The 13959-nt window shown below is 47.2% G+C and overlaps 1 protein-coding gene across 1 annotated transcript in view; it reads left to right on the top strand.

Annotated features, from left to right (window-relative positions):
* The first annotated feature begins 6583 nt into the window (after positions 1-6583).
* Positions 6584-13959, top strand: part of CABLES2 (Cdk5 and Abl enzyme substrate 2) — a 48829-nt gene continuing 41453 nt past the window's right edge. Inside the window, exon 1 of the mRNA XM_028735391.2 lies at positions 6584-7395. Coding sequence (XP_028591224.2) covers positions 6599-7395 — 797 coding nt within the window. The 5' untranslated portion in view covers positions 6584-6598. The remainder of the gene's footprint in view (positions 7396-13959) is intronic.

The following is a 13959-nucleotide window of genomic DNA, read 5'->3' as shown; positions in this document are numbered from 1 at the left end:
GTTTTTATTTCAGACGTTACAAATTATTGACAAGATGGACTGTTTCAAGAAGTGGCAAAAAGAAATCTCTAGATTTGTCTGGCAGGGCAAAAAGCCCAGAATAAAATATAAAATTCTTACTGATACTAAGAATAGAGGGGGGTTTGCCCTGCCGGACTTTAAGTTATATTATGAAGCAGCAGCTTTCTGCTGGTTGAAGGAATGGCTACTTCTTGAGAACACAGACATTTTGGATCTGGAAGGCTATGATAACGCTTTTGGGTGGCATGCATATCTGTGGTATGATAAGGCTAAAGTACATAAAGGTTTTAAAAACCATATTGTAAGGAAAGCTTTATTTAATGTCTGGAATAGATATAAAGATTTTTTGGAAAATAAGACTCCTAGGTGGTTGTCGCCAATGGAAGCCAAAGCCGTGAAAAAGCTTAACATGGAATCTAAATGGCCGAGATACTCGGAAATTTTAGAACAAGAAGGGGACAGGTGGAAATTGCAGAGTTATGAGAAACTTAAAAATAAGGTGCAGGATTGGTTACATTATTTTCAAGTAAGAGAGGCCTATAATTTGGACAGGAAAAATGGCTTCCAGGTGGAAAAATCAAAGTTGGAAACAGAATTGTTAGAACCCAATGCTAAGATATTGTCAAGAATGTATGATTTGCTGTTGAAATGGAATACTGAGGATGAAACGGTTAAATCGGCTATGATAAAATGGGCACAAGACATTGGTCATAACATTATGTTTGCTGACTGGGAACGGTTGTGGACCACCGGTATGAAATTTACGGCATGCAGTGCCTTAAGAGAAAATATTATGAAAATGATTTATAGGTGGTACATGACACCAGTCAAGCTTGCAAAAATTTATCATTTGCCCGATAATAAGTGTTGGAAATGTAAAGAAACTGAAGGAACATTCTTTCACCTTTGGTGGACGTGCCCAAGGATTAAGGCGTTCTGGGAAATGATCTATAATGAACTGAAAAAAGTATTTAAGTATACTTTCTTGAAGAAACCAGAGGCCTTTCTCCTGGGCATAGTCGGCCAATTGGTGCCAAAGAAGGATAGAACCTTTTTTATGTATGCTACAGCAGCAGCAAGAATACTTATTGCAAAGCATTGGAAGACGCAAGATCTACCCACTCTGGAAGAATGGCAGATGCAAGTAATAGACTATATGGAACTGGCTGAAATGACCGGCAGAATCCGAGATCAAGGAGAGGAGCAGATGGAAGAGGACTGGAAGAAGTTTAAAGTCTATCTACAAAAACATTGTAAAATTTATGAATGCTGAGGGCATTGAAAATGAAATGAAGGGGTTTAAGTCGTCAAGATAAATAATTATAAAGAGAAGGACAAAGGCTTAAGATGAATAGTTAATGATCTTGCTGAACTAATTTTTAAATTGGAATACAAGAAGGGAAGGTGGGTGGAAGTAAATGAGAATAAGGTATTGAAAGTTATCAAAATGAAAGAGTGTTTGTTTTTTTATACTAAACTTTTTTTGTTGTATTTTTCTTTTTCTTGGGTGTTTTTTTGGGGGGATTTTTTGATGTTTGTTCGCTGTTGTTTTTCTTGTGGTTTTCTTTGCTGGGTTGTTAATTTTTTCTGGAAACCTTTAATAAATATTATTTTTTAAAAAAAAAAAACACAAATGACAACATTTTGGAGGTCCCGGGTCACAAGGTGGTTAGATTGGTCTCAACTAGGGCCAGGGCCTTTTCAGTACTGGCCCCGGCTTGGTGGAACGCTCTATCACAAGAGATTAGGGCCCTGCGGGACTTGACATCTTTCCGCAGGGCCTGCGAGACAGAGCTGTTCTGCCTGGCCTTTGGTTTGGACTCAGTCTGACCCTTGTGTTTCCCTCCCCTTATGGTCTTGATCTATGGGCTACTTTTAAAAAGAGGCTGCATCTTAAATTGCATTTTAACCTGTATTTTAAATTGGTCCCCCCCCCATTATGTTTTCAGTGTGATTTTATTGGTGTTAGCCGCCCTGAGCCCAGCTCTGGCAGGGGAGGGCGGGGTATAAATAAAAATTATTATTATTATTATTATTATTATTATTATTATTATTATTATTATTATTTCCTCTTCCATGAGACAGCCCTTGAGATATTTGAAGATGGCTATCATATTTCCCCAGTCTCCACTTTTCCAGGCGAAACATAATCAACTCTGACTTGGTTTCCAGACACTGATCATCTTGGTTGCCCTCCTTTGCACACGTTCAAGCTTGTCAATATCCTTCGTATATTGTGACGCCCAGAACTGGACACAGTATTCCAGGTGGGGTCTCACCAAGGCAGAATAGAGTGGTACTATTACTTCCCTCGATGTGGAATTATACTTCTGTTGATGCAGCCTATAATCGCATTTGGGTTTCCCCCCTGCTGTATCACACTGTTGACTGCAATGCTTGTGGTCTATTAAGACCCCCCAGATCTTCTGAAGGCTTGCACCTGTGCTCATTGAGAAATTTGCCTTTATCTCCTCCTCCCAAGGCTGGCCTGCTCATGAGTTGGACTGATGCAGCCACCTCGGGCAGCAGGAATCCTGTTGGAGCTTCTCACCAGAAGCCACTGTTGTGCAGCCCTAGTAAAACAGACTCCAGCAGCCAGGAGGTGGCCAGACGAGGTGGCCCCTGTCTCCTCTTAATGTAAGGGTGAGGAACCTCAGGCCACTAGGCCTCCCTATTTGGCCTGCCCACCTGCCCTATAAAAAGGTAAAGGGAACCCTGACCATTAGGTCCAGTCATGACCGACTCTGGGGTTGTGGCGCTCATCTTGCTTTATTGGCCGAGGGAGCCAGCGTACAGCTTCCGGGTCATGTGGCCAGCATGACTAAGCCGCTTCTGGCCAACCAGAGCAGCGCACAGAAACGCCAGAGCGGTACCTATTTATCTACTTGCACTTTGACGTGCTTTCGAACTGCTAGGTTGGCAGGAGCAGGGACCGAGCAATGAGAGCTCACCCCGTGGCAGGGATTCGAACCACCGACCTTCTGATCGGCAAGTCCTAGGCTCTGTGGTTTAACCCACAGCGCCACCCGCGTCCCTTTACCTGATGTCAAAACGGTAAAGGCAAAACAGAGCTGAAAGCGGGGTTGCAAAACTCTGTCCACAGGGCATGTCAAGAGTCAACAATCAGCTGATACAGTAGTTGGACCTTCCATGCACAATGCTATGCAAAAATGGATCCCCTGCCATCATTGTAACACCAGGTGATTGACAGGAGAGTGGTCCTGTCCAACTGTCAAATGTGACCTGCGGGGGCGGGACCCAGATCCACCAGTCGGATCCAGCTCCTTATGCCACCCTAGGAGTAGTGGCAAAGCCACCTATCTCTATAAGAACCTTGCATTTAGAACTCTTCATTCTCACAATTGTCTTCATGAATAATGAAGATGGCAGAGAAAGGCAATGTTCATGAGTCTCCAGCTCCCGCCCTTTCTGTTTTCACAACAACCCTCCTCCCCATTTTATTTGCACAACAACCCTGTGAGGTAGGTTAGGCTGAGAGTGAGTGACTGGGCCACGCTCAAAAAAAGAAGGCATCCAAGCATGGAATTTTTGCCCTGGAGTGCCTCAGGGCACTATTTTGTCCCCTGTGCCATTTAGCAGCTGTATGTGGGGGATTTGGAGCAAAATGTCGTCTTCATGCCAATAGCACTCAGCTCTTCTTCTCCATAATATCTGAAGCAGGTGTGGTCATGCACGCCCTGTAGGAAGTGGATAAAGGGCCTATAAACTGAGTTTAAATCCTTTGTTGTTGTTGTTTGGTCGTTTAGTCATGTCCGACTCTTCGTGACCCCATGGACCAGAGCACGCCAGGCCCTCCTGTCTTCCACTGCCTCCCGCAGTTTGGTCAAACTCATGTTTGGTTTCCAAGACCCAATCACAGCACAGGCAGTGGGGTTGGGCAGGCGCTCTTCCACGTTCCTCATGTACTTCCTGTGCCCATGTTCCTTCCTGTGATATTTACTGTGCATGGGAGAGGAGTCTTGTAGCCTTCCCTGGGACAGGGCTGTGGCTCAGTGGTACAGAATCTGCTTTCCACACCAAAGGTCCCAGGTTCAATCCTTGGCATTGCGAGGTAGGGATGGGCTGCTTTCCTGAAACCCTGGGCAGCTGCTGGCAGTCAGTGTAGGCTATACTGAGCTAGGTGGGCTGACTTGATATAAAGGCAGCTTCATATGATTCTCTGTCTTCCCTATCACCAGAAAGGGATGATATTACGGGATGTTTACCTAGCAATGCCACTTTGCTCCTTCCATTGCTTCCAGAGGATGGAGAAACTGTAAGGAAAGCAAGGCAATGAGAGAGGCCACCTGCTCCCCTGATTAATGTTTCTGGAAGAAATCTCAGCTGAGGGTTGTTGTTGTTGTTTAGTCATTTAGTCGTGTCCGACTCTTCGTGACCCCATGGACCAGAGCACGCCAGGCACTCCTGTCTTCCACTGCCTCCCGCAGTTTGGTCAAACTCATGTTAGTAGCTTTGAGAACACTGTCCAACCATCTCGTCCTCTCTCATCCTCTTCTCCTTGTGCCCTCCATTTTTCCCAACATCAGGGTCTTTTCCAGGGAGTCTTCTCTTCTCATGAGGTGGCCAAAGTATTGGAGCCTCAGCTTCAGGATCTGTCCTTCCAGTGAGCACTCAGGGCTGATTTCCTTCAGAATGGAGAGGTTTGATCTTCTTGCAGTCCATGGGACTCTCAAGAGTCTCCTCCAGCGCCATAATTAAAAAGCATCAATTCTTCTTTATGGTTCAGCTCTCACTTCCATACGTTACTACTGGGAAAACCATAGCTTTAACTGATCACTGCCTTGCCGTGGCGAAGGGGCTTGAATAACTCAGAGAAGCTATGAGCTATGCCGTGCAGTTTAAATCCTGGAAAGGCATAATCCCTGTGGGTATCTGGAAGATAGATCACCTTACCTGTATTGGATGGGGTTGCACTCCTTCTAAAGGAACAGGTGCATAGTCCAGGGTGCTCTTTGATCCATCATTATTGTTGGAGTCCCTGATGAGCTCAGTGATCAGGCCTGCCTGCTACAAACTTCAGCTACAGCAGTTCCTGGACTAGGATAACCTGGCCACCAATGTTTCAGACATTGGTAACTCCAATATATGATTTCTGCAATGTTCTCCCTGCTCTTAATGTTGGCCCGGAAGCTGCAGTTGGCACAGGATGATGCAGGTAAGCTGTTGACTGGAGGAGCCTACCAACTTCGCATGGCACAACCAGTGAAGGAGCTGCAGTCCACCTTTCCAGTGTGGTGTAGTGGTTAAGAGCAGTGGACTCGTAATCTGGTGAACCAGGTTCGATTCCCTGCTCCTCCACATGCAGCTGCTGGGTGACCTTGGGCCAGTCACACTTCTCTGAAGTCTCTCAGCCCCACTCACCTCACAGGGTGTTTGTTGTGGGGGAGGAAGGGAAAGGAGGTTGTGAGCCGCTTTGAGACTCCTTAGGGTAGTGATAAAGCGGGATATCAAATCCAAACTCCTCTTCTTCTTTCCACTGGTGGTAAGAGCCCCATGGTCTCCCCTATGGCGCATTACCTTAGGACCACAGCCAGCGCAGCTGCTGGTTGCGCTGGCTTAACAATGGACATTGTGTGTATTTTATGTGTATCTTAATGATCACAAGTCATGGGGTCGTGGAGAACGTTTGTATGAACTTGACAGTGCTTAGCTTAGGTTTTTTTAGCTGCTCTTCTGTTAATGCTGTTCGTATTATTTTAGATTATAAACACCATATTGATATGCTAACCATATAATATGGATTTTGCTGTAATGGTGATGTTCAGCTAATTTTTCAGCTGCTGTTTTGTTAATAGCGTTTAGCTGTGATTATTTTTTGTTGTTGTTTTGTTAACAGTGTCATATAGATGGTTTCATTTTAAACTGCAATTGTGTCATTGATTATTTGTTCACTATTTCATACAATTCACGCTGCATCTGCAAGGGCACAAGGAGAAGGGGACGACAGAGGACGAGATGGTTGGATAGTGTTCTGGAAGCTACCAGCATGAGTTTGACCAAACTGCGGGAGGGTTTTGCGCGAAAAGTGGTTGCTGCTTGTAGTTATTTAATTGCAGTGTTTCATCAGCTGGTGTCTTGAGCAGCAACCTCTGGAAACGAAGGGCTAAAAACCGGCGCTGCTCTCCCAAATTATCTGGTCCCTTTTAACTTTGTATTTCAGCCGGTTGACTAAAATCCCTTATTTTGGCTGCTGATCCTTTATTTTCAAATCTGTAAGTTGACAGCTATGCTTTCGGATTCATTTGCACTAAAAACGGCACAGAAATACAATAAGCCAAACCAAACCCAGCGAGACATCTGCAGGGCCGCCGGCTTTCCCCCTCCCGCCCCTGATTCAACAAGGATAAGAAAGAGGGAAAAACCCCACGATCCTCCATGAGGACTAGCCTCGTCCCCTCGCCCTGCCCAATAATAAACGCAGGTCCCGGAACCCGGCGCCATCTAGGACCCGGCCGGCTCCGTTCGGCAAGAGGGAGGAAGAGGCGGTGCCGAGGGAGAAAGAAAAACGCTTTTGCGGCCGGGCGGAAGGAGGCGACGGGGCGGCGCCAGGCAGACAATGGGGAAGCGCGGCAGCCAATGGGCTGGTCGGCGGGGCCGCCTCGAGTATTTGCATAGCGGCGCGCCGCGGCCAATGGCCTTGCGAGCCGCCTGGGCGAGCGCCCTCTCGCTGGGCAGCGCGGAGAAGAGGGCTCCACCCGGCCGGGCTTGGGGCGGCCGCGACGGCTGCCCGGGCGGCCGCTGGTGGCAGCAGCAGCAGCAGCAGCGAGCGGAGAGAATGGCTGCGGCTGCGTGCGGCTCGTCCGCGGACCGGGAGCCCCCGGAGCCTCCTCCTCCGCCGCCCGGGGAGCCCGCGCCGCCTCCGCCGGCGAGGAAGCGCGGCGGGGATTCTCGCCGGCGGCAGGCCGCCCTCTTCTTCCTCAACAACATCTCCCTGGACGGGCGGCCGCCGTGCCTGGCCCCGGGCAAGACGCCGCTGCAGTCTCCGCAGCAGCAGCAGCCGCCGCCTCCGCCGCGCCCGCCGCCCTCGTCCTCCGCCGCGGCCCCCGGGGAGCGGCCCGACGACGATGCTTTGCCCGCCTCCAGGCTCCTGCTCGCCACCCCGCCGGGGCTGCTGCTGCCCGCCGCCGCCGCCGCCGAGCTGGACCCTTCCCGCGGGCTGGGCGCCGCTGCCGCCGCCCTCCTGCCCCAGCTACTGCTGGGCAGCCCGCTCTGCCCCGTGGTGCCCGCCCCGGCCGTCGCAGCCGCGGGGGTCTTGGCGAAGCCGGGCGTCGCCCCCGCGGGGCTGCTGAGCCCCACCCAGAGCATCGCCGCCGCCGCCGGAGGAGGGTTCCCCTTGGAAGTGCAGAGGCAAAGGTGAGGAGGGCCCAGAGGGGGAGGGGAGGTGTGTCTCGGATTCCTGGGTCCTTTTTGGAAAAAGCGGGGTGGGAGGGGGAGCTCGGGCAGGTGCCTGCGTTTGACCAGTTTCCGGATCTAAATGCACATATATACATATGTGTCCTGTCTTCAGTCTTCTTGCGCTGCGCAAACGCTTTCCCTCTTTACGTCGGGTTTTGTCTAATGGCAATCGGTTCCTCTTACACCTACTTAGAGTCGCTCCTTTCTTCCTTGTTCCCCACGCCCACCTGTCCGTTTTATTGGATTGCTGGGCAGATATAATCGGTCCCTTGCAGGCTGGAGATCCTGCCGTCGGTGTGTGGTTTTTATTGTTTTGTTTTATAGCTAGCTAAAGGCTGCCCCAGCGGCGTCATTTGTAAACGCTGCAATAAACAAACGAGCACGAAGGGGTTAAAAAGGCCCACCTGCTTTTATATGGCTGACTTTTTCTTTATGGAAGAAGAGCCGCCCTAAGACTACAGCCATAACTTACCTGGCCGGACTTTTCCTCTTTTTTTAAGTCCATGTAGCTCAATATTGTCTGCACAGGCTGGCAGCATCTCTCCAGCGTTTCATGCAGGGTTCATGCGCAGCCGAATCCCTCCCGGCTCCAAAGACTGAATGTGAGACAAAACAGATCTTCTATCACTGAGCTAGGGCCCTTTTCCAGTGCAGGCTTCAGTGTGGAGAATTTGTGAGTAAACATCCAAACAGCTGCACTGTAAACGGTGCTTACTCTAAAGCAAGTCTGTGCAGGATTGCAGACCTGCTCCAACAAGTCTCTTTATCTTAAGTGTATAAAGGATGAGAGAGTCTTCCTGGCATCTTTACTTTTGATGTGGATTCATCTCTTTCCTGTCCCTGCCCCCCAAAAGCATTTGGTCTTAGATGCTAATAAGGTATCTAATAGGGCTAATAGGGTTTATGAGGCTTATCTAGGGATGGGGTTGCTGCTATTGTTGATGTTATTTTATTCTATCATTATTTTGGTTCTTGGGAATTATGTGGAAATTGTTCAGTTTGGCTGTGTGCTTTCTGATGTCTTGCTTCATGGTTATGACTAGTATTATTATGCTTGTGACTTTTTTTTAATATGTTGTATGCCGCCTTGAGAAAGGTTTTAACTTTGGCATGCAGATAAAGTGATTGGTGATAAACTTACATGCCTATGTCTTACAACATTTTAATGTCCTATTAACGTAAGCCCATCTTTTCTTTTAATTTCTTGCTGGGAAATTAATGCTTTGCTGGGAGCTAAGCTTCTTCTTCCCCCAAACCCTAGGGAATATCTCCCGCTCTGCTTATGGACCTCACTGCCCTACGAAGAGGTTTGGTGATGAGTCCAAATTAACACCCTACTTCTCTCCCTTTCATATTATGAGAGTCTAAGTAGCTTCTCCTGGGAGTCATAACTTGACTGTGCTTTGAGGATGCTCTTGAGAATTCCACTAGTGGAATTCAGGTTCTGCGTTGACCTTATGGGACTTAGCAAAAGGTGGCATGAGCTGTGCCTTTGTTTTTGCTAGGTCTATTGGGGATGCTATTTAATTTGCTGCTGGAAAAAAAAAATCAGCTGTTCGAGAGTCCTTAAAATTATTGTGCATATGTTGAGAGGAAAAGCAGATTTTACCAAAGGGCATGTAGGATTGTGCTTGTGTGTTCAATGAATGGTGCACAGTGGTGACCCAAGCCCTGTGTCGTGCTTAGAGAAGAGTCAAGTGGTTTTAGCTCTGTTGAGTTTATGATAATGTCCCATTCGAAGATTCGGGAGTAGTCTTCCCTCAGCCCATCCTTCCAGAAGCCCAACTTTTTTCTGGACACCTCTCCCACCTCGGATTTTCCCTGTGTGTTGTCTAGCCACACAGAAGCGACATTACAGAGGTGGGTACCTTACAACCAGGATTCCCAAACCGACAGTCGTTCATGGCTGCCTGCAGGAGCCGCTGAAGTCTCTTAGACAACAGTAAATAAATTTAGCAGCAGCATCTCTGTAGGAAGAAACATATGAAGAGAGTAAATAAAGATAGGGTGCTGATCCTCCTTCCAGTATATTATATGCCACTTTTTTGACCCGAAGTCCACACACACACACACACACACACATACACCTGAAAGGAGTGAACAGCCTATTAAAAACCATAAAATATATACGAGGGGGTGCAATAGAATGGCATAAATCCATCAGCTAGCAAAACAACACAAGGCAGCGATAGCCTAACATAAGTGGGCCGATGGATTAAAGGATGCTCCTTCCAACCCAATATCTATCTTTTAGGGGCTAGAAACCTAAGCAGGCAATAAGAAATGCTATGTTTTGTTTTACAGCAAGCTTTGCACAACTAAGGAGCTTCTCATCACACACATACAAGCCATTCCAACTGTTCAGGGCAAACAAGTGAAAATGTCAAAGAATACCCCCCCCCCCCAAAAAAATAATAATAATCCCCTAACAACTAGGAATAATTACAGTATTAATGAATATTGAGCAATAGCAAAAGGCCATGAGAGTCGGAGTGTTCCATTTACAACAGAAATCTTTTGCTTTTAGTGTTTATTACTACATGAAGCTTTTTGGCAACGGCCTGGGAGAATGAGTGGCCCAAAGGGGTTATTGAGATGCAGTTGCCCTGAGCGACTTGGGACACAGGATGCAAATGGGATGCGAAAAGTTCAAGCCAGTATTTGCTTTCCCCTTCCTCCAGAGTCTGTCCATGTCAATATAGGAAGGCAAGGCAAGGCAAGAGAGGCTTATTAAAAGGCTATTATTATTTTGTCATGGCCCGCACACTACCAGACATTCCATATAATCAAGAACATAAATAAGTATATGTGTATTGTGGTGTCATCTGATAACAATGGGGCCCTTAGATTCCGGTCCACTGTGTGCTTCACAATGGCGCACGAATACAACTCTCATTCAGGTGTTGGCAATCCCTGAAACTCTTGTCTAGGGTGCTGCATGCCACATTTAATTTGCATGACATTGACTCTCCTAGAGTACCTGGAGGTTGTGTCTGTGACCCGTATGCAGGGTCCAGGAGGAAGCAGGAAGGAAATGCGTCGAGCTGGTCAGAATAGTGGCGTTTTGATTACCCAGTGTTCAGGAGCTTAAGTCCATCACGCTTGCGGAGTGTGGCCTGGTATGGTGCTCCATAAATCAGGGGTGGGGATGGTCTGTCTCCCAGTTGTTGTGGACTTCCTGTCGTCGGTGACCATTGGCCATGTAGGATGAAGTCGATGGAGTCAAGAGACCTTCAAGGAGAACATAGATGGCCTTCCACCAAGTTTCTGAGAATACTTGCATTCGAGTCTTCTAAAGACCCTCACTTTTGTCATGAGTATGTTTTTCTCTAGGTTCACGGTCAACTGCTTTGAACACATTAATAACTTACACATTTTACTCATCGGTTGACCAGTTAGGGTTGGGAGAAGGGGTTGTTATGTGTGGTTTAATCCACCAAATGGCAGCCCTGGGAGAGCAGAGCAAACTTCTCTTATTGTGCTCTTCTAACCTGGGCACAATGCGTTCCCGGTAGGCCTGTAAATTCCTTGATCCGGCCTGTAAATTACCCTGCCCAGACAAAAACTATTTCCCTTGTATGTTTGTGTTGCTTCACTGCCCTGTCTTTGTTTGTTTGCCCTGGCTCTTCGGTTATAATAGGCTTGTTGTGCGCTGTCGAGCTTTGAGGGTGAGCCTCCGGAGAAGAGGAACGCCAAGTGTTTTGGCAGGGAAGAATTAAGAATTGCTGCTTTTAATGAAAGTCAGGCTGTCGGGTTCAGAAATTTCCAGCCTGAGCCTGTGGCATCCCAGAGCTCGTGTTTACCAAAAGCATAATTATTCCTGTTCTGCTTGCAAAAGTGATGTTGCTGACTAACCTCTCCTCTAGCATCTCAGTTGATCTGATTTGATTTTTAAGCAAGGATCATTGCATGCCAGTGCATCTGACTTTAGTACAGACATGAGATAATTTAGTACTACTGTATAGATGTGCAATAATTGAGAGAGCTGTGGCTCAGTTAGTAGGGAATGTGTTGTGCATGTGTGGGGTCTGTTCCATTTAAGATCTTGGGATGCAAAACTGTTTGGGGATGGGTTGGATCCTGTGATCCTATCTCTCTTCCCACAATCCAGCCTGCATGTTCAATCAATGCCTGGAGAGGGGTGGCATCATAGCCATGCTCCCCTTCCCTGGGTCTATGTTCAGCTTCAGGTCATGCCCCTCTGACCTCCAAGCTTTGGGTAGACTGTAGCAAAGGGTTCTGTGCACATAAAATCTCTGTCTACCATTAGGAACTCTGTAACCAGTTGTGCTTCCAGAATGCGGAGCCTGGGCACGAGGCAAGTGAGAAAGGTCAGAACTCGGTGGTGCAGCACGTTCTTTGTGTGCAAAAGATCCCGGGTCCAATCACCGACATCTCCAGAAAGGGCTGGAAAAAGATTCCACTCTGAACCCCTGGAAAGCTGCTGGCAGTCAGAGCCGACAGTATCCTGAGCTAGGTGGTTCAGTGGTGTGGCTTGGTATAAGGGAGATTCCTACATACCATCGGTTGAGATTCTGCTCCCTACTATGTGTTTTCTGAGCCAGGATGTGAGAAAATGGCTCCAAAGGAGCTGGGTTTGGGCTAACATGGAGAGCGTATTGGATTTTTCAACTTTCAGCTTCCAAAAATGAGGGGTGGTGAAAGGTTGTAGCATGACTTGGGAATTCAAAGGATATTTTTGTTAAATTAATATAATTAAGTTTTGCTTGGTAAGTAAAATGTGTGTGAAATTGCATAGAAATAATTAAAAATGACTGGCAGTTATAGTGTATGGTACTATTATTGCTCATTATTGTTGTTGTTGTTGTTATTTAGCATTACCTGACGTTTTCAGAAAGTAAAATTAAAATGCTTTGGTTTTCCAAAAGCATGTCATGTGCTTCTCCATCAAAGAAAGACTTAGCGAGCCAAATGTTGTCCAATCACAAAAATAATAGCAGATTTGAATTTCTCACACCCCAAAACATATTTATAAAACCCCTCACTGAAGAAATTTGGAACAATTAAGTTGCACCCCCTAAAAGGACACGCCCTAGGCTAACAGTGTGGCAGGGTTCGCAGCACATTGATACTGGTCTTCCACAGTTGGAGGCAGCATGCACTTGTGGGATTCTCAAGTGGGGAGAGCTCAGTTGCACTCAAGTCTTGCTTGCATGCGTCCCATGGGCTTCTGGTGAGCCACTGTGAGAACAGGATTCTGGAGCAGATATTCGTTTGTCCTGTCACAGCAGCCCTCTTTTGATATTCTTCTATCCATAGATGGCACCTTCCTCTCTGAGCTGGCACAACTGCACAGTTGTGTGTGCGTGTACTGCAATTCTCGTTAGCCCTAAGATGGAACAAAACAAGCTCTTGGGAAGTGGAATTCAGTTTCCTGAATTCCAACCTTTTATTATTTTGCAAAGAGTAGGCTTCTCGCAGCTGCAGTGATATGCCTGAGAACTGTGTGGGCAATCATTTTTTCAGAGCCCCGAGCGATGGCCAAATAAGATTTCTGGGGTTTGGGGAGGCGTAGCCAATGCCCTGCATCTTTCCCTTCACTTCTCTAGGGCAAGCAGAATAAATGATGCAAGCAAAAACATTGAAATGAATCAGAGTTGCTTTGTGGGGTGAGAAGGGAGCACATACACCATCTAGCAAACACCCTTGCTCAGAGCAGGAAATTTGGATCCTGAGCATCCCCAACAGAGGCTATCCAGCCTCTGCTTCAAAATCCTGCGCTGCAGGTGAAGCTACCACCTCTAGCAATCCATGGTTGAACAGCCCTTGCAGTTAAGAAGTTTCTCCTAGTGTTCATCCAAAATCCATTCTCCTGTTATATAAACCTGTTAGTTCTAGTACAGTGACATGGCTTGTTTATCTGCCCCTTGCTTGGTCCAGCTATTGGTTGGTTTGTCTCATTGGAATTATTTGTCGTTGTGGCATTAGTAATTCCTTCTTCAGGAACACCCACCCATTGCAGTCTCCTTTCCCTGTTTATCTAGTCATTGAATCCTTCCTTGCATTACTTGGCGAAGGGTTCTGTTGCATAGGTTGTACATAATATTGGACTGCCTGGGTAGGGCACACTTAAAGCGGGTTTTTTCCCCCCAGCATTGAGTGCTAAAAATGCAACGGTGGTGGCGTTGCCTTAGACGTTTTGGCATTGCAGTTAGTTCATTGGTACAAGGGTGCACCCTTCTCCCCTCCCCTTCCCCTTTGGCCCCCTTGCAAAGCCTTTTGCTCTGTGACCTCTTCCTGTAGTCCTCTTTGAGATCAGCGTGCAAAATTTGCCAGGTGCATTTTGCACCTGGCTATTCTTCACTTGTGACCAGGTGCCAGGATGCTGCCTGACATCTTCACCATCTGGAGGTGCGTGCCTGGGGATCCTTGGATCTTGCCTGTTTTCACATGCTAACAACACATCCTGTAGAATTCTGCCTGTTATATTTTATCTGCACAATCAGCACAAATTTCAGGAACCAAAAAGTTGTACTGAAAAATGCGACTTTCAAGCCGCCT

This window comes from Podarcis muralis, chromosome 5 (assembly GCF_964188315.1).
Source record: "Podarcis muralis chromosome 5, rPodMur119.hap1.1, whole genome shotgun sequence".
Classification (NCBI taxonomy): domain Eukaryota; kingdom Metazoa; phylum Chordata; class Lepidosauria; order Squamata; family Lacertidae; genus Podarcis; species Podarcis muralis.
Note: the sequence above shows the minus strand (reverse complement) of the source record. Positions and strands in the feature narration are given on the sequence as shown.